This window comes from Anser anser (assembly GCF_964211835.1).
Source record: "Anser anser genome assembly, chromosome: Z".
NCBI lineage: Eukaryota > Metazoa > Chordata > Aves > Anseriformes > Anatidae > Anser > Anser anser.
Genome location: NC_139723.1, coordinates 33304310 through 33325754, shown reverse-complemented (window position 1 = coordinate 33325754; position 21445 = coordinate 33304310). Strand labels below are relative to the sequence as shown.

Here is a 21445-nt window from a genome sequence, read left to right as displayed (position 1 = left end):
GTTCAGAAGTGGGATGTCTTCCATTTATTATTCTACCTCTTTTTGAAGGTGGAAAACTTGCTTATTAGCAACCAAGGGACGATTAAACTTTGTGACTTTGGCAGTGCTACAACTGTAGCTTACTATCCGGACTACAGCTGGTCTGCACAAAAGAGAGCACTGGTTGAAGAAGAGGTGAGACTATTTTAAAATAATTAATGTTGACAGTAGATTCCGTTATCTGCTGTTAATCTGCTATTAATTCATGGAACTTCTAAGAAAAATGAAGATTCTTACAGTTGTGTTCATAAGTTCTGCTTTTATATTCATGTTGCTAGAGTTTAAAGACTGCCTACAGTTAAAATCATAGCTTGTTTTCTGTAGCTGTGTCTGTAAGCACTGCTTCATTTTGAACAGTGTCCATTCTGCAGTCTGGTGTGGAAATAGAAGTGATTGATTAATAGAGCCTCTTCTAATTGCACTATCAACAGGAAGTTGAAAATTGGTTATGCCAAAGAGATTCTCACCTTCTGAATTTTCTGTTAAGTGATTTATGAAGAAATAGCAGGTCTTCTGAGCAGGACCTAAGCAGGCAGTATTACTGTGCTCCTAGGACTACAGTGACAGCATTAAATATGCCGTTGATTTTTCCAAAGTGCATTTGCTCTTTATTTTGAGGTGCAAATAATGTTCCTAATGTGGAACAGTGATTTAGCTTCGCATATTTGCAGTTTGGAAATATTCTTGAAGATTACAATGTTATCAAAGTTCTTGTGACTATTACATGATTCAGTTGATAGCTTCTGCATGGACAAGAGTTTCTGAAATTAATTATCAAAGATAGCTGTCCATGCAGAATGGATAGCATTCTATTTCTGTGGTTGAATGTCATTAAAGCTTATTCTAGTTTTTGCTTCAAGAAATTCTATCTTCTGCAGATCACCAGGAACACAACACCAATGTACAGGGCACCAGAGATGATAGACTTGTATTCAAATTTTCCAATTAGTGAAAAGCAGGACATTTGGGTAAGAAATTTTCTTTGCTTTATCATAGATTCTTATGTCATAGTGAAACTAATTATGCAGTCTGCATTAATTTTTAACTAAAAATGAATGAAAATAAATGTGGATTGGACTGTTTTTGTCAAAATCAGCTTAAATAGTGTGAACTGTGTATCTAAATACTTAAGAAGTGAGATGTAGAGTTAATGTTTTTTCCCCCCAGTTCTAGCTTGACTTCCATTGTGAAAGGCAATGCTGAGCTTTCTTTTACAATCAGTTGTTCTGTTGCTTAGGTGGAGCTTACCACAACACAGACATAATATTTATAGTCCTTAAATTCAAAATTCAAATTGTTTCCTTTCAAGCTCTGTCATGCATGTCATCCTGTGACAACTTACTGCTAAGTTGAGTTAAAACTGTCATACCTACTGTATTAACAGTATTAACTGTTAATACCTACTACATCTAGGTATTACATTTAGATAGCAAAGATGAAAATGATGTAAGGATCATTCATGTTTTATATAGCAAAGTATATAAGCTGTTAATGTTCACTGAAAAAGCTGTTGTAAGTTTTAAATCTTTGATTTTACCTTTTCCAGTTATCTAGTAACTGGTAATACTGCAATAATACGGAGGTACTACCCAATGATTTTGTTTAGAGATGTTTTGGTTTATTGTATGTCTTTTATAGAGTCAGTGTCAAATTCTTCAACTGTCTGTATTGGCAAAAAGTCAAAAGACTAACTGAGAAAATGTAATGTGGGTGCTTTGAGATTTCAGCTAGACTCTCAGAACTTCATTCCGTTTCTTAGTTACAATTGAGCAAACTTCTGTTTAACGTCTATTTTAACGTTACGTTTTCAGTGATTTTTTTTTCTGGCATGTGAAGAAATAACAAGTGCTTTTTCTGACAACTTGGTCATTTCACACTCCTTCAATACTGACCGTCTGAACTAAGATTACATCTAGTTAAACACAGCAAGAATTTCATTTAACAAAAGCCTTTCTCAAAATGGCAGTTAGTTATCCTAAACAAAAGAAATGCATCTGTTGGCGTGCACCTGGTGCTTATCTCCTGCTGTGTTTTTGGAAGGTCTGTTCTGTTTACCGTGCTTGCCTTGGAACATGTTGTTCTGTGTTTTTCCTTTACACTCTGGTTTCAGCCAAAACATGCACAGTATCCAGCAGAAGAGTAGGACAGTGTCTGAAAGTGTAACTGACTTGTAGTTTGTGGTTCACATAAACAAAACAGTTTTCCCAGGAAAGCGTATAGGGCGAGTAACACTCATGGTTACTTGTAGCGTGAGCTTAAAAGTGTAAAGGAGGTAGAAATGTCTTCTTTAAAACAAAAGCATGGATGAAACAGTTATCAACTGTGTAGATTCCAGCACAGGAATGTGATTAGGTACTGAATAGATTAGAAGTTTTCAGGCTCGGTCAGTTGTTTTCTGCGCATTTCCTACCTAAGTCTAGAGATATGCAGAAAACAAGCACATTAATTAGAAAGGGATTAAACTGAAGGTATTTGTTTTTAGTGTGCTTACTTAGTGTCATTTCCTCAACTGAAATGACAGTCTCTATCTTGTCGTAAAGATTTTTCTCAGAAATTACCCTTTTGGCTTGCAAGCTGCTTCATATATTCCTGTGATCTAATACTTCTGGAAATGCAAATGAAGGGCTCCTTGCTAAGGAGTGAAATTTCAAATTTGGGTTGTCCTTAACCAATACCTGGTAAGAAATTCTTCTAGTTTATGTAAGGCATCTTCCAGATTTTACTCCTGATGAGTTGAGTATCTGTAGATTTCATGACCCGTATTTATTTTTTCAGAAATTACTTTGGAGTACTGTCTGTGTATGCATGGAACTATACTATAAAACTTTTGTTTCTTATTGCCTAAAGCTTGAGCTTGGCATGGAAATAACAGTATCTTGATTTGTTTCAAAATCTTCTTCTCCTTTCCTCAAAAGACACTACCGCCTTCCTGCCCCCCCCCCCCGCCCCCCCCCCAAAAAAACAACAAAACAAGGAACCAAGCAAAACACTTCCACTGTGCTAAGGGGTGAGATAAGGCAAAATGGTAAAGGAAAATTAGGACTTGTTTGTGGCAGTTCTTTGTGTTGAGTCAGCATTAGTTGATGACAGTATCCCCAGGTTCAGTGAGCTTTCTTCCATTCAGGCAAGTCTGCATATCTTTGTCATAAGACCTGTTGTGACAAAGTAAAGGCTTTTTTGTCACTTAGTTTTTTCACTTTCTTCTGCCCAGACTACTTAGAATTTCTTAGGAAAAAAGAGGAAAGATTAATAGCATAGTTGTTAAATTCAGGAACTTCCAATAAGCTGATCTTTGGTATTAATCCTGGTTTATTTCAGTGTACTCTGACACCTCAGAATGCATTTGCTATGCTGATTCCAAATATAGAATATGGGCTGTAGTCAAAATTCAGAATGGATGGCTGGTTATAACCCTTCTCACTTGAGTTTTTTTAATTATGTGCTCAATCTGTCAAACATTGACTCCTTTCTATCATGACCATTGCAAGAAAAAGCCTGTCTTGAAAGAATTTTTTTGAAATTTAAACTGTGGTAGACATTTTGTCTGGAATGGTGAGGGTGGGAAACTCAAACCAGAGTAAATTCCAAAGAAATATCTTTCCAGATTTCCAGGAATAATTTGGACTATAATAACTCCTGGTGGTTAAAACTAGATTTTGTACTTTCTCAGGGAGCTGAGGGATCATGTGAATTGTGCTGAATGCTTATTTTCAGTGCTAGGCAGAATAATTGAAAGATAAAAGGGAACAAACATTAATGACATTAATATTTTAGTGTTAAGTAATTGTGATTGGTTATTAGTTGTCTTTGACTTCTGAATATATTAGAAATGAATTTGTTCTGATAAACGTTCTATTTTTTCATATACTTCTGTTGTCAGTCTGGTTCCCTTTGGGAATCTAATTAAACACTAGACAACCTGCTCTGTGATTACAATCTTACATTTGGGGAAACTGGCTAAATACAAAAATTCAGAAGTTGTGTTATAATGGGAATAAAAGTGATTATACTGAGTGTTGTAGGGAAGGCTTGATGAAATGGGTCAGTATTAGCAAAATGATGTAAAAATAATGTACTGTGAATTTTAAATGCATCTGGAGCTTAATCTACTTCAGGTACCTGATTAAGAATGACAGACAGATCTTTAAACTGGAGCCCTTCAGAAAGACTATCTAATTATATATGCTGATGGTTTCTGAATTACTGACTTCTGAGGAGATTTTGCAGATAACACTGTAGGGTAGCTTATGAAGATTTAACACTCAGTGCATGAATTCAAGAAGATTGATAGGCTCACTTTTGGCATTGCATTCTGAAACACCACCAGTGTGTGCTGCAGTGGTTTTAACACCTTTATGCTGGGGGCTAGCTGAAATGCTTCCTAAACTGGTAGCAAACTTTGGATGAAGCACTGCTTTTCTAGAGGATGGAAATGTAATTGGAATGAGTAGACTAGATTCTGAGTAAGTTACCTGCGTAACGAATAACTTTTTTTTCCCACTCTTTAATACTGTCTTGCTTTGTATGATAACGTTGTATGATCCTAACTGCTGAGATTCAGGAGTGCTATGCCCAACCCTGGAATGTCAGTGAATTATGCATAGTTACTTTTTAACTTTGACATGATGCATTTTTTTCTATTGGTACATGAGTTCTCAAATCGACCCAGGCATGTTCTTTAATGGTTCTGTCTAAAGTTCTGGGGCAATATCTTGGGGAAATGGGCTCTTCTGTTAAGTACATCTGCACAGCCTCAGCACTGATAATACTGGCTTTGGGGAATGCCTCGATGCAACTGGAATTACCTTTAGCCAAATTGAATCACAATTGGAATTTAAAATGTTAAAAAATATTACTGTTACAATTCTAAGATATAGATGAAGGAGGAGGAATAAATAATATTCTGTATCCATTAAAGCAAAGATTAAGTCTAAGTGGTCTCTTTACTTTGTGTGTTCACCCAATTGTGTCTGTGCTGTTTTCCCTTGTGACTGTGGATGCTGTCTCCTGACATGCTTGATGTATTGAACCGCACAAGAAATAGTTTCATTCCTCCAACTAAATTGTGATCTCTCTTACTTCTTTCTAAGCAGATATTCTTGTGGCAGAGTAGTTACTGTTTCCTGTATTCCCCTGCTGGATTAATTAATGTAGACTACGTGGTGGTTCAGTGTATACATTGTATGGAGTTCTTTATTTTATATCAACAGTCAGACACAAATGTACTTGCTATATGATAATGTACAGAATTAGCATATACAGCTTGCTTCTGGCCCAGGAATTAGTGAATTAACAAGTCATTTCGGAGTGACTATATATCAAGCCTTAGATTTTAATAACATTCAAATCTTTGAAATTGTTCTTGGGATAAACTGACAAGCAAAGACAGTTTGAGACAGTGCGCAAGGAGGACTGAAGGCAGTAAACAGATTTCTCAGCTAGCATATGCTTTAGTAAGTAAGCTGGGTTCAGAAGAGAGTAAGGAAGAATTTACCAGTATGTTGTGCAAACATTTTCTCAGAGGTATTGGGTGCTTTACTAGTAAGCTTTTATAGGCCAGAGGGAAGCATGATCCTTCTACACCAGGATCACTCTGCAAATAGATTTCATATATTTTTATGAGTTGATATTTACGTACACACACACACACACACAAATATATATATATACATATATACAAAACTTAAATTTACTTAACTAACACACAAAATTGTTCTAACTAATCCATAGCACCTAAACTATTCAGAAGTTAGAACTTGTTATGCCCTGCTGGCTCTGATAGTTGTTTCCTTGGCTGGTTACACAGGTCAGTTAAGTTTGGACACTTAAAGGAACTTTGAAGTTCCCAGAGTGTGGTAGTCATAACTTTGTGATTTTTTTCTTTGAGGCTTGAACAATCCATCTGGAATTGATTTTCAACTTTACTTGCTAGAAAGAATTGAATAACCTTCTGATTAAAGTTGTTATGTGGTTATTAGGAAATAAAGGGACAATCATTTAAGGCTATTTTTCTTCAAATCTTTATCAAAACAACTGTTTCAGAGACAACTTTGTGTTCCTGTAACATGGCATTTAAACAGACTGATTTACACTTAAATGCTTACCTTGTTGGTACATTGTATAGTAAAGTATTTGGGTTAGAAATAAGAAAGACCAAACTCTGACTCAAGAAACAGAATTAGTCTCCTTGAAGCCTAAGATGAAGTTTAGAAATAAAACGTCTAATACTTACGGAAGAAGAATTCTGTTCCTGAACATGCTCAATGTTGCAAGTGTTCATTTTCTTGTATACTTGAAAAATTTCATAAAATAGTTATATTACTATGATTTGTATAAAGACATGAATAGGAGAATCACTGAAACTGAAAACTTCAGGGAGGGAAGGGGGGAACAAACCACATACCTATTTAAAAGCAGTTTCACTGCTAGGAGTGCTCTAACATGACAATTGAATGTTTTACTACGTGTTTCTGTCCTCAGAGAAACATCAAGGCTAATTATTTCAGGAGTGTGAAACTGATGCCTGAAGCGTTGTTATATATATATATATATATATATATAGGGTTGCATGAGTCAGCAGTTGATGATTGAAACCTGTGATTTGCAAGCTCTATTAGGGAACTTAATCAATTGCATAGTCTAAAATTCCACTTCAATTATCAGTTCCTGAATTAAATATTTCTGCCTCATCTCTCTGTAGGCTCTGGGCTGTATCCTGTATTTACTCTGCTTTAGGCAACATCCTTTTGAAGATGGAGCTAAACTTCGCATAGTCAATGGAAAATACACTATTCCACAAAATGACACCCGCTATTCTGTGTTTCATGATCTCATCAGTAAGTTTATAATGTTATTAGCTTGGTGGTATCAATGGATGTATCTTAGTATTTGTATTATATTCCTGGAATTAAGTGTTGTCGATCTCTGCATAATCGTGTGATGATGCAGAGGTTAACTGTAACAACTTTTCATTGTATTCAAAATTTTAATCCACATTCAGAAAACTTAAACTTTAAATGAAACTTATTTTTTAACCATGTCACCTGTCTTGTTTAGTGTTTGAATCATTCCATAGGAGTGATTAGTGTTTTGATCAATTCTTTGAATTTGCTTTAGAAATACTTACTTTCAATTCATATAGGTTGCCAAAATCTTTGATTACAGTACCAGAATTTTGGCTACGAATCCAACCTTATTAAATTGCTGTCAAAAATTAAATCCAACATTGCTTCTGAGGTTGTTCATTAATAGACTCCTAAAGTATAATCTATGAAATATTCTTAACCATAAACGGTGTTAGTTGTGGTTACTTACAACTGTGATACTTGAATATGGATTTAGTGGCTGCTCCAAACTGTTCCACATGTTTGAGTGCTCACATTGCTTTAGAGTGTACTGAAGAAATTACTGATCTTTGCTGGAAGAAGAGCTGTTAAGGGTATCTGTTTTATTGCCTGAATCATGTTTTTTAGGCTCTGCCTTGAAAGTGAACCCGGAGGAGAGATTGTCAATCACTGAACTAGTGAATCAACTGCAGGAGATTGCAGCAGCTAGGAATGTGAATCCTAAATCCCCCATCACAGAGGTAAAGGAATCTCATAAAGGAGTATTATTGATTAGGTCTCCTTTCTTTCCTTTCTTATCCAATGTGAGTTTAGTAACAAATGTCAGAGCAGGTCCCATCTTCCTTAGTCTTTTGAAAACTTCACAATTTTGTAATTCAATTGAATTGATCTATATCACCTCTATGGTCTTTGAAAATGTGCTTTTGTAATTCACAGAGCTTACATAACATTCGAGTAAACTAATTATAGTTCTTACTGCTTATTGAAAAATTGGCATGGTCTTGGGTCATTCCTTTGTATGTAAATGCTCTGTTTTACATGCTGTGTTTAATCATCATTAACTTGCACAGGAAAATCTAATACACGAGGACTCTGCCTACGTTGACTTGAAACCCACTTATTTGTCTCCAGTTTGATTAATTTACACAATACGGAAACTGAATGCATTGCTGTACTTGAACTTCCTGGCATTCTTGTGAGCCTCAGAAACAGATTGCATGCTTGTTCTCACCAAGTTATACTTTGTAAGTTACTTTTACAAGTTGGCTAAATAAGCAGGAAAATCATCACAGTATTAATCTCCACAGCTCCTGGAACAAAATGGAGGCTATGGGAACAATGCTCAGCCTCGGATGTCTGTAACATCGGTTTCACAGAGCTCCAAGCCTGCAGGACAGCTCAATAATATGTACAATGCAGGTACGTGCAGAAAGAAGTGTCTTCTAAGTGTAAGAGAATGGCATATCTTGTATTTTTGGAAAAAAGTCACTTTGGGGTTTTAGACATTTTTGTGGCTACTTTGAATTTATATTGCTGTTTCTAACCTTTTTCCTTTTTCTCAGGGTTTGGTTGCATGTTGATAACGCAAATATGAATTTCTCAAATTTGTTGCTAAACAAGATAAAATTTAGTTTCTCGTGTAGAACAATTGAAACTAAAATGTATTATTGACTTGTAGATGGGTGAGAAGTTCTGATAATGAATTAAAAATTGAGAGTAACTAACAGAATAAGAAATAGTATTTCTAAGAACAAGAGATACAGTGAAAGTAAACAAAATATTTTACTTTAAACCTGAAACTTTCCAGTTCAGTGAGGCATATGATACTTTGAAATGTTCAGTGTAAAGTGTGAATTTGTAAAGTTAAAATTAACTGCTGAAAATCTTCTCAGAAGTGCTGGATTTTAAAGTGCTGGATTATAACAAAAACCTTGATATGTTGTGGCACAAGGTACCAAAATTAGTCCATAACTTGAGGTCTTGCACAAACAACATTGGATCTTGTATCTCTAATGTAGGAAGATGACACTTGTCTGTTTTCCAAGCAGAACTACTTAACATTATATATGGTGTGACCAAAATAAGCCATTCTGTGTCTTTTTGCATAACTTCATGCTAAAACAGGCTTGTTGATATCTAAATGTTGAGGTAGTCCAACCAAGAAATACAGAAGCAATTTCAAGGATTTTAACTGTTGGCAGCTATCTATGAACTACAGTAATATGTTGATATTAAGAAGCCACTGATGTGACACTATTATTTTAGCCCGATAAAAGCCTATATGAAGAAGAAATAAGTCTGTAGGCATCTGAAATCCCCCTCTCCCTCCTACCCCTTATCCCCTAAAAAAGCTTTTGAACTGAACCCCATCAGGTAGACAGAAGCCCATCTCATAGCAATTGTGGTCTAAAGTCATTTTCACATTTAGCTTGTCAATCCCAAAATAAAAATTTTTGACAACCTCAAGAAGGTAAAAAGCAGCAGCCTAAGATCACACTATGGGCAGTCTAGTCATTACATTCAGAAGTAGCCATAGCTGGTGCTGTCTTGAATCCAGCTAATTAGGGGATGATTATGCAGAGTTGTGTCAGAGGAACTTCAGTGGTGAGGGGAAATTGTGGTATCATCTGAAGAAAAGCAGTAGTTAGACTAATAGCACTTAATTGAATCAACCAAAGCATGTCTTCAAAATGACACAATTAAAAGCTGATGTACCCATTCTGTAAAAGTAGATACTCCAGGGTTCACTCAATTGTAAATATTTGTACTTAATATAGTAAAGAAAATAAAAAGCTAATGGGCTTACTTGCATCTAATTTCTTAATGAAAGGCAGTTTCTGCAACCATTTTACATCAAGTGTGAATATGTTGCTTAACATTACAATTAATGTAGAAGAAATCAAGGGAATATTTCATACTGTATTCAGTTTTCCTTCCAGTTTGGTAGTACTTGCTTTATATTATGTATGCTGAATTGCCAGTAAGAGGGTATTAAAGCTCAAGAGGAAATTTTAAAAATTGGGTAATATTTATTTGCAGTAATTTTGACTGTATATGAGTTGCTAAATAGGAATCTAGCTTCCAAATAGGAGTATAATCAAAAGGCTGTCTGGCCATCTGTTTTGTGCGGGAACGAGTACTCTTTGTATGCTATCGTGCTAACAAATAGATGTTTCTAGCTGAGATTTTGGGCTTAAAATGTAACTTAATTATGCCTGCACAGGCAGTATGAAATGCCTTACTTTTATGAATCTTTTGCTGTTCTCTTTTAAATGTGAGTAGTCAATTAAGCAATCTGTTAGTTAGTTTACTAGTAGCTCTTGACCATGCAGAGGTCACTCTTTTCATAGGTCATCATTAAGGAAAGCTTTTGAACTGTAAGCCTTACAACAAAGCTTAGTCTGTGTATACTTTCACTTCCATCTTTGTAGGCAACTTGCTTGAAAATGGAGCCTATTTCAGGATATGACTTAAAGTACAATTATTTCTGTTTGACTACTGTAGGCCTGACTGTTGCAGAATGTGACCAGACTTACGGAGGGTTCTTTGATATTCTGAGAGGAGGAACAGAACGGTTTTTCACAAATATTAAGGATACATCTTCTAAAGTTATCCAATCTGTGGCCAAGTGAGTAAAAATAAATTGTGCTGGTAAGAGTTCTAAATGAAGGCTCAGATACTTCTTCTAGAAATGGTCAAATTCAGCATTCTTTTCTAAATATGAACTCTAATAGCTAATAGTTAGCACTGAGACTTTATGAATTATTATTTCTAATGTAGCTTTTTTATTAATATATTTTAGAAATATGCTGGGGGGAAAACCTGTCTACAAGTGCTGAATTTCCTGCTGTTGTCTGCTCTGTTTTACACACGCTGAAAACCTGGGAGAGATGAGCGGAGAGGGGTGGGAGCAGGGACGAGTGGTATAGAAATAAGACTATCATGGATCAAAATAAAAAAAAAACTATACAGGGTGTCAATGAATAAAGAAAGAATAAGGAAAGATAAGAGTGATGATAGTTAAATGGAATGGAGGGTAGAGAAACTGCAGGGAAATGGTGCATTGGCTCTTCTGTCCAGTTTAGTTTTCAGTTGTCATCCTGTGTCCTCTTTCACTTTGTCAAATGTAGGTGATTGAATGGAGAGATTTTACGCAAAAGGAGTGGTTCCGCACTCTGTCTCCTTTGCCCTGAATTACATAGAAGAGTACTTTCCTCCTCGGATGTATATGTTCTCAGATTTTAAGTGTATTGTTGTTTGTAATGATTCTTTTCACTCCCACTCCAAATGATTTTCACTACCTCTGTATAATTGGTCATCACAGTATGGATTCATACATTTTTGAACTTATAATCAAGTTTTATGCAGTGTGAAGACTTTTTCTTAGTTCTAGGACGAGGAGGTAAGTCAATATGATGATAGAACTACAAGAACTGTACTTTGTCCTTTACTGTAGGGTTCGTAGGACTTTAATTGGAAATACTGTACTTGAAGTCTTTTGCTTGTAACTGCTTTTCTGTCAAGTGTAGTCTGTTTATTGTACTGCTCTAAACTGTTTGTAATGATCAGAGAACTCAGATCTGTAGAACTTGCACCTCTGTAGCCACTTCGAGTGCATTTTTCTTTGTTTGGTCTTATGTTTAGTCTGTTTAAACTTCTCATGTATGGCTTTAAAAGGCCAGGTCCTCCACTTTTTAAAGGTCAGAAAAGCTATACAGCTTTGATCTGTCCTTACAAGCCTTCCACAGATAAAAGCAATTGGCACAACATCAAATTTTTTGTCCTGGGAGAACTACACTGACTCGAGAGAAGAGCGGGAGGCGTACAAGGGGAGTGAACTGTTGCATGATGAAAAACAGTGACTTCTCAGCAGCATAGAAGAACTGTAGGAATTCTGTGTATGAAGTATTATGATGAGCTGCTTTTAACTTTTCAGCAACTATTCTCCATTTTAGTTCTTTGGCACATGCTGTCTTACAGACCTCTGTTCTTTGTCCCCTTGTACCTGCTACCTTTTGTGGAACTGATCTTCCTGTGCCTGTCTGTTCAGTCTTGCTTTTGTTGCTTTCATGGTGTCTTTTTAAAGAAAATTTACTGTGTGATAATGGATATATTCTGCCAATTCCTTGCCTTTGGCAGCTCTACTACTTAAAAACTTGAAGGTACTTAATTCCTTGTCTTAAATTCTGCCGATTTTGCTTAAATTTTGAAGTTTAACAGCAGAGAAATGACTTTTCCTTAGTGATAGATAGTCCTTATTCTTCTCTTCCGTTGACAGTTATAAAATTACAAAGTTTTAAGCTGTTATTCTCATGCCTTTGTTTTTACTCTTTCACTCTAGTATTTTGATTGTACACTGCATGCTTCTGCAGTATTCTTGCACTCCACTTCTTGTGCTCATCTCCACAAGACTTTCTGTATTGTGCCTTTCCCCAGGGGTGAGGGATAAGAACTCTCTGTAGGTTACCTTTCAGTATGGAATGCCTCATGCTGCCTTCTCACCTTATTTTTATTTCTTAGCTGACAGGTTTGTGGGGCTTTTTGCTTTGTGTGTTTTCATTTGGTTCCATAATAAAAGTAGCATGCAAGGAGTAAAATAGTAACCGTATATTCAAGCTCATCTGGCAGCTTCTGATGTATAGAACAGTGAGTACTTGATGGTCAAAGATGCTGGTCAGTTCACACGCTCTTCTCTTTCTAAAATTATTTGTTAGAGAACAGTGATTGCCCAAAATAAGTTTTGCATCTTGGTTACAGTGTTCATTCTGAATTGTTAGTCACTGTACTGTTGGTGAACTATACCCTTGGCACTTTAGTTAGAATCAAGTTTTAATTTTTTTTTTACAATAACGGAAGAGTATGATTGAGATGGAAGCTCTTTTGCCCTGCCCAGAACCAGGGTCACTTAGGCCTTAAATCACAGTGAGACACAAACTGCTGAAATTCTCTAAACTGCTTCAAACTTAATCCAGCATGATTTACTTTGTGATAGTGTCTGAGCCCCTGTCAGGGATCTGAGTGCTGTTGGAGATATTTTTGTGCATGTCTTGTGGAACTCAATAAATATTCTTAGTCAGGAAAAAGCTCTTCACTTTTCCATCTCATTTGCATTAATCACAGAAGGTCATATGTGGTTATTCACTAGAATTGAGTATCTCGAGAGTGTAGTTTGACATGGTTTGGGTTTTTACACTTAACAGTTGTAAGTGCTAAGATATTCAAATTAGATCATAGAATCGTAGAATGGTTTGAGTTCGAAGGGACCTCATGGATCATCCAGTTCCAACCCCCCTGCCACAGACAGGGATGCCACCCACTAGATGAGCGTGCTCAGTGCCTCATCTAACCTGGTAGATAGCCAACCATTGGTCTCTTCTAGCCAAAGGGGGATAAAATGCCTCCATGTCCTGTGAGGAATTGGTAGAGGATCATCAGACAGTGTCTGTAAATGTGCCATGACTTAATGGCAAGCTGTCACTTTTGCTTTACATTGTCTAAACATTAAATACCAAGCGTAATAATGAGGAGATAGGTTCCCCTCTGATGTTTTGGACTAGGCTGATTAAATACAGATTGATGTCTAAGGCGACTCATACACCTTAAAGGGAATGTGAGGTTGTCAAATTTATTAAAGCTCTGCACTAGCAAAAACAAATGCTGGTCTTGAGGAGGACTGTCTTGATAAAACTGCATTCCTTTCCTGTTTTCCCTGTGAATTTGTTGATTGGTTTCGGGAATGAAAGAAGAGGAGGGAGTGCACCAAGTACATGAATGTGCTAGTGAGAACCAGTTACTTCAATACTTGTTTTCCGTATGATGTTTAATCAATACTCAAAGAGAACCTTTTCCACTTGTAATTCATCAGTGCTCTTTAGTGGCCCTTAATGCTGCAAGTTTCGTTCTCTGAGTCTGTATTCCATTTCACTGGAATGGCAGCACATGAATTAATGTGAGCAATATTTAATGTTTTACAGGGCCTATGTAGTCTGAAGTTCTTTAGCATTTACACACTCACTGTGCTTCTGAGAGTCCTACCACTAGGCTTGTGCATTCTTAAATTTCTTGTACATTAATTGTGCTGAAATGCTAATCCATTCTTTGTGTCTGCTGTAGGACATACCTGTTTTCTGTCAGGATCATTCTCTGCCCTCAGAAACTTGTGTTGTGGCTACAGCTGGCAGAATAAAGGACTTAATAATGCCTTTTCTACTACTGATTGCATCCTTGACTACCTTTCTAAAACACTTCAACAAATATGAGAAGCAGACATTCTGGATAAACTAAAATGTCTCTTCCCTGAAATGCATTTTCATTTCTACACTTAACTCCTTGTGTTGGAGTCTGTCATCTCATTAGAATCAGAGAGATCCTTGGGATGGAAGGGACCTGGTATTGAAACCTGGTATGGAATTTGCATTCTGCAAAACTTTTGATTGCTCTTTTTTTTATTACTTTGTCAGACTAGTCTCTTCTGCTGAAGAAATCATGATCTAAAAATGCAAGAACAATTAGCTGCCTTTTATTGCTAGCTTCCTTTGCTTCTAAAGTAATTTTGTTTCTTGATGCTGCATTAATGTTTCATTTGATAGATCTTAATGTTGCATTAGGTAGTTGAATGATTAATTCAGTTTTACAAAGCAAAACCAAGTGGAAGCAGATTGTGAATTTCAATGCTGCATTTCTTCTTGGCCAGTAAGAAAATAAGCATCAGCAGTGGGGGTACTTAGGTAATGAATAGGTGTTTTATTGTGAGTGTAGAAATGTATGGAGGAAGATTGTTTAGTGTTAGAGCATTCTTTGACTAAAGATTGTGCTTTGCGTGCTCATGTTTTAGCTATACCAATTCATCTGTTTTTTATTCTTTCTTTCCCATCTTCAGGTGATAGCAACACACGGTAACTGTGTGCTCATCCAAAATTTTGTGCTGTATGCTAACTAGCTTTATTTTAAAATTGCTTATTTTTTAACTTAATTTGCTGGAGTGATGTTTTGTTTAATATTAAGTATCACTTTTAAATGCAACTGTTCTGACAAAACTAGCATTGCCAACCATTTCCACAATGAAAAGTCTCTAACATTTAATTACAACTTCTGATTTTTTGCAGATACTTGTACTGCAAAATTAAAATTTATATTTTATTTGCTACATTTTGCTTTAGGTATCTCACTATAAAAGCTTTGCCTGCTGTTATCAGAAGAGGAATTAAGTGTTACGAAAACGTACTTTTCCCATTTACCTTAATTGGAGCCTTAAAAAGCCTAAAATATGTGGATATTTTTCAAGCCAGAAACCCTACATGTAATGTCTTGACTTGTTTGGGTGTTGTTGCACTCATCACCTGCTGGCAATATTGCTATGTAAATGAAACGTCCTGCTATTAGTAGCATGAAAGGAAAAACGTCAGTCCTGATATTTTGTTACAGGGTTATGTCTTGAAATGTATAGGAATGCATATCAGTGTGTGTGTGTGAAAAGTGGACTGAACAATTGTTTGTCTATTTTGTCTTCCTGAAAATTAAAGAAATCTTATTTGCCAGTCTGAAGTGAAACGCTCCAGTAAAAAGAATATCTTGTGTTCCATTGTTAATACTGAATTAGATCTCAAGTCCTCAGAATAAAGCTTAAGGAAAACATGGAATAGGAATTTGAGGAAAGTCACACATTTTAAGAGACTTCTGTTGATTCTGCAGTTTGGGTAGCAGCTACATTTTAATTAAGACAGCAGAACTATTCTGAAGCTTTTTTCAGTTGCAACAGGCATACGGATTTTTTTTCCTGCAAAATAGCAAGCTTGTCTTGGCTGTAATGTTATTGTCATACCAAATAGCACTTTTTCAGTAAGTACTTTAGCTATAATGTGCATGGAGCTTTTCTGCAAGTGTGTGTAGTGAGATCAATGCTCCTAGTAATGTTGCATTTTAATTTAGACAAATGTAAAAATCAAAGATGTGTAGAATGGTGTTGTTACTAAACAGGTCAGTATCTGAAAATATTCCTGAATGGATGTAAAGAGTTTTTCTTTTTATAGCTCTGTGCATTCATTTCACACTGTTGTTTAACTTGTGGTAATATTAAAGACATAGATCTTTGTCCTCAGGCTGTCATATTAGGTGGTTCTTTGTCTTGATACTAAAAAAAGTTGAAGTCGTTAGAATGATCTGCATGTTTTCATGCTTGAAGCTGGTGGGTGTAAGTGACAGAGTTTGACACTTCTCAATCATAAATGACTGTGTTCATCACTAGTAAGAATTCATAATTAGCTCTGAATGTAATTTTCTCCCTTAATCAGTTTGGCTGAGGAAGTTAAATATTTCCAAAGTTGCAAAGAAATCTGAAATAGACTAAATGGCCAAACACTATCTAGACTTAGTTTTTAGTGCTTTGTCTAGTAAGGCTCTCAAAATTCCTTGTAGTGACTTCAGTGTATCTTGAGACCTTGGGTCATTTATCGTTGTTAGGACAATGACTATGCCGGTCCACATAAACATTCTTTCATGTCATTGCATTCAAAGGAATTGTTCTTACCTCACCTAAGATCATCCTCCCAGTCCTTGTAAATTCAATCTTTTAAACAATCCCTCCAGCCTCTTTTGTATTTAATAGCAAGCCATAAGGAATCAAAGAAATAATGTTTTCTCTTAACGTTTTGAAAATGAGTGTAGTATTCTAGGTCTTTAAGTGTCTTGAAATTTTGTAGTAATTCTAAAACACCTGGTTTTGATAATGCATTTGCATTCTTTAAATATGCATCATACTGTGGTGAACTTTTGATATTCTGGAGTTATTCTACTAATTTAAGTAAGGTACCTAACCCAAATTCTGTAGGTGATACTTGTTCTTGCTTTGCCAATCAGGAGTGCAGGCCTGTTGGATCTAACTCAAGGGTATTGGGTTTATGCTGGAGTCTTTTAGTCTTTCTCAGGCTTTTTCATCCTGCTACATAGCAACTACCCTGGAAAGAAAAAAAATATTAGTAATTTTAAAATACTAAGTTATTGGCATAATGTAGGTAATTAAGCAGAGATGGAAGGAATTGAACTAAACACAAAAAAACCCCTGCACAATTATAGAAAAGAAATGAGTAGTAATTGCTCACTTTGGGCATTTTGGAAGTGAATTTTCAGAGAAATGATTTAAATTTATAAATTCAATGAATATGCAGTAAATTTGAGCTATCTGTGAAAAATGTGAATGAATATACAGTAAAGTTGAGCTAAAATCTATGAAGACAGGCTGAGGGAGATGGGGTTGTTCAGCCTGGAGAAGAGAAGGCTCTGGGGAGACCTTACAGCGGCCTTCCAGTACCTAAAGGGGACTACAGGAAAGCTGGGAAGGGACTCTTTGTCAGGGGGTGTCGTGATAGAGCAAGGGGTAATGGCTTTAACCTAAAAGAGGGAAAGTTTAGCTACTGGGGAGAAATTCTTATTATAAAAAAGATGGAGAGCGACTTTTTACATGGACAAATAGTTCTAGGATCTGGGCAAACAGTTTTAAACTAAAAGAGGGTAGATTTAAATTAGATAAAAGGAAGAAATTCTTTGCTCAGAGGGTGGTGAGGCACTGGAACAGGTTGCCCAGAGAAGCTGTGGATGCCTCATCCCTGGAAGTGTTCAAGGCCAGGCTGGATGGGTCCTTCAGATGGAAGAAATAAAAAGTTATTCATTGTAGTGAGTGGAGGCTAAGACCTGAATTTTTGAACTTATGGCTCAAATGCTTCTATTTCCCAGTATTAACTCCAATGTGTTCTATTTCAGTTATGCAAAAGGAGACTTGGATATATCATACATCACTTCCAGAATTGCAGGTATGATTGCTACCTCTCTCAATCATTTGATAGTTCTTAGTATACGAAGATCTCAAGGTGGAGTATTTTCTTCCTTCTGTTTTCAGTGATGTCCTTTCCAGCTGAAGGTGTAGAGTCTGCCATCAAAAATAACATAGAAGATGTGCGGTTATGTCTGGACTCTAAACATCATGGGCACTATGCTGTGTATAACCTTTCTCCAAGAACATACAGGCCTTCAAGATTCCATAATAGGGTGTGTATAATTTTTGTGTATTTTTATAACAGGTCTTTGAACACAGTATCTTGAGTTATATCTTCAGCTTCCTGTTGTGAGATACGTTAAAGTAGGCTGCTTAATCAAAAGTATGACAAAAGAAGAGTATAAACATAAGGTTAGAGTAGCCTGTGTTCTGCTTGTCTTTGGTTCCTGTTCAAAGTTATAAATTAAGGCTAATCTTTAATCTTACTGACTCGAGTCCATTTCTTAGGCTAGTGATATCTTTGAAGAAATGTATTGGTACCCTTATATATTTCAGATTTAAATGAAAAATAACAGTCTTACTAAAACTTCAATCTCTTCTCATTCAGAGTTTTTTTTTTTTCTTTCAAAAGTAGCACTGCTTTGGAGACTGATCTTAAATAATGCTGATGGGACTTTCTCCTTGTCCCACGGCATACTGTTTGACTGCAGTGTGTCCCAGCCCTGGAGTGTTGCTTTTTCCTGAGATGACTAGCTGACTGCTTGTTGCTACTGCCTGAAATACCGGTATGATTTAGCTGAGCCTTCAGTAGCCTTCCTGGCTATTTCTCTGATGCTAAAATGAAGACACATCCCCAGTTCAGTAAACATGGTAGTGAGGACAACTTGGTAGGTGTTGAAACTCTGGACTTCTGTCAGTGCTCCTAAATATGCTTCAACTGTCCTGTAACTAGTTCATCAGTGTGAGTTATTGCTGTGTTTTGAGTTGTCTAGCACTGGCTACACTAGACCTTATCTACACTGCGTGTAGAGATCACGCCCCTTCCCCACAATACTGACTGCCCAGTGGGGGGTCTAAAAGCATTATTTGCTACGTGAAACCCCTTTTGGACCTTATTCTGCAGAGCCATCCTTTAGCATTGCTTCAGTTATCTGAGCTTGCTTAAACTTCATCAGGCTGGGAAACATTTAATGTATGTTATCCAGCGCTTGTCACTTCTCTATTTGTATCCTTACTTTGTACTGTCTACAAGTTTAAATGTCACACCTGAAAAGCAGTTATGACCTCTTTGGGTGGAGGATTCTATTCAGGATCAACATTCTTTGAATTTGGTTCAGTATGAGGTTTAGTTAAAGACTGTTAAACATGGAGGATAATAAATGTTCAGGGAACTTACTGCTTGGAGCAGGTACTTCAAAGCAAAAACTTCAGGAATGCATTTTAGCACTAAGGTCCTGGAGAAGTCCACTGAGGCTAATGTATTTAAGTGAACTCATTTATTCCTTGTTCTGATAAAGCTATCAGTCTCTTTTTACGGAATGATAAATTCTGTGACTGGGAAATTGTCTACCCTGGAGGTGTTCTTTGGTTATGCAGGTCTGAGGTACCTAAACACTGATATTTCTGATGTATTGATGCTGTGAGTGGCAATATGAATGCAGTTAAATCTTCTGATGGCCTGAAGATTTTCTGGTATACATTTATCTTAGTGACATTGATTTTGTTGTATGATTTTTGTTTTGCTTTACTGTATCTGGAAAGAAATAATATCTTGTATCTTGTCAAAACACTGTGTTCCTGCCCACTTTGTTGGCTAGGAGTGTTTAACTTCTATAAAAAGAAGCAAACAAAAAAGCAAAAAAGTGTCTTCTGTAAAAACAGATATTTTACTTGAAAAAAATCTTGTATGAATTAAAACTCATGATGGGAAAATTTTCCCTGTCGATCTTTGAAATCCAGATACATGATGAATAATGCTTCTTGACTTCTTTAACTTCATTATTCAGTGCTGGGCTAGAGCAGTCAAGTAAGAAGCTAAAGAAGCTTAAGCTTCTCTAGTGCCACAAAAGATGATTCTGGCAAGCCTTAAACTTGATCAAAATAGAACAACATCTAAAACATTTATGAAATGACACTTTCATGGTTTCCTGTGTACTATGTCTAACTTTTTTTTAAAAAAAACGTGATTAAAGTTAATGGTAGCTTTGAAATCCTCTCTGCTAACTTTGAGTCATGTTTGGAACGGGTTGCTTCGAGAGGTTGTGCACTTAGTCTCTGGAGATTTCTAAGACCTGCCTGTATAAAGCTCTCAGCAAGTCAGTCTGACCTCACCACTGACTCTGCTTTGAGCTGTTGGAGCCTCAGGAGATCTCTAGTTCACTGCAATCTGAATTTTTCTTTGATTCCATCTTATAAAAGGAGGTTGTGGGTCTTTAAAGGTGTCAGCAAAACAACATTTTGGCAATTTCAATTTTGATAATGACCTGAACGTTTTGAGCTTCAAACACAGCCAAATGGAAAGTGGGCAATGTTGTGTGGTTTTCATTTCATGGCAAAACTAGTGTCTGAGCAGAAAGTAAGCTGTGAGTAAAAAAAAAAAAAAAAAAAAGTCATTTCTTTAACTTTTAGAATGTCTTTTCCAGTTCGTTTTCTGGTTTGCAGCATTACAGCTATAATATGATTCTTTCAGTAATAGTGTAATATTTGAGATGTACTGAAGTCCATGTTGAAACCCATGGTGAGCAAGAATATAAAGGGCTGCTTGCTTTAGTTTTATCTGGTCTGTGGTGACTTTGCAAAACTTTTCACTAACAAAAGAATGTTAAATCTCTAGCAAAGTGAGGCTTTCTGAAACAGCCAACTTCTTAGCTTTTCACTGTACTCTAGTATTTTAATTTATAGAAGACTTCGTATGTCAGATTACCTCTTGCAGCCTTTTTTCCTGAGCTTGGCATCTCATTGAGAACTTCTTATGATAGTTCAGGTAATTAATCTGAGTAACCCTTGAACTCTTCTATTTGAGAAGACATGTGGCTGATAGTAAACTTGGTCTTTCACCTTCATTTTCAGCCCTGTCTAAAAAGAAAAAGGTTGCTTTGTAAGTTGTTCACCTGGTCCTGATAGAGCATTTGCTCTTTGAGTTGCAAGTTCTCACAGATCAGGCTTCTCATGTACTGTGTTCTTACCAGACAGATGGCTTTAAGAATACAGAGGCTCAGCAGTGAAGCGATTATTTGGCATTCTTTTGTAAAACTAATTCCAGAAGGAGTATTACTGAACTGTTGAGGCTCTTTGAATAAAGGACACAAGTGAAAACATACTGAATTTAATCTTTTACTTAAAAATGTGCACTACTCAGGTTGAAAGCTTTTACTACCTGAAATTTTCTCAGAGAAAAAAAAAAAACTGTTGTTGATACTTCTAGTACAGCAGAAAGTAGAACAGACCACAGGTCTGCTGTGTTTGATCCTATAATGTGATGCTTGTAGTGTGCAGCAGTATTTTTGGGAGGGGCATGTTGCTTAATTTCTGCACAGAGGTGGCACTGAAGTGCAAAATTTCCTTTTATACATATGTCATATGACATATATGTCATGTTGTTTCTCATTTTGGCTGTATCTCTCATTGCAGGTTTCTGAATGTGGCTGGCCAGCAAGGCGAGCACCAAATCTTCAGAATCTGTACAGTATATGCAAGAACATGCATTTATGGCTGAAACAAGATCAGAAAAATGTTTGCATTGTGCACTGCCTTGTAAGTAATTGGTTTCTCCCAAGTGCTTTGCTCAATCCAA

General features: G+C 36.3%; 1 protein-coding gene across 5 annotated transcripts in view; it reads left to right on the top strand.

The window, feature by feature from the left end:
- GAK (cyclin G associated kinase) overlaps positions 1-21445 on the top strand; it is a 78347-nt gene that overhangs the window by 20156 nt on the left and 36746 nt on the right. For all 5 annotated transcript variants that reach the window (XM_083818115.1, XM_083818116.1, XM_083818118.1 and 2 more), the window contains 9 exons: positions 49-174; positions 918-1007; positions 6740-6875; positions 7512-7624; positions 8192-8303; positions 10389-10512; positions 17640-17689; positions 17776-17924; positions 21283-21405. In XM_083818115.1, the coding sequence (XP_083674241.1) occupies positions 49-174; positions 918-1007; positions 6740-6875; positions 7512-7624; positions 8192-8303; positions 10389-10512; positions 17640-17689; positions 17776-17924; positions 21283-21405 (1023 nt within the window). The remainder of the gene's footprint in view (positions 1-48; positions 175-917; positions 1008-6739; positions 6876-7511; positions 7625-8191; positions 8304-10388; positions 10513-17639; positions 17690-17775; positions 17925-21282; positions 21406-21445) is intronic.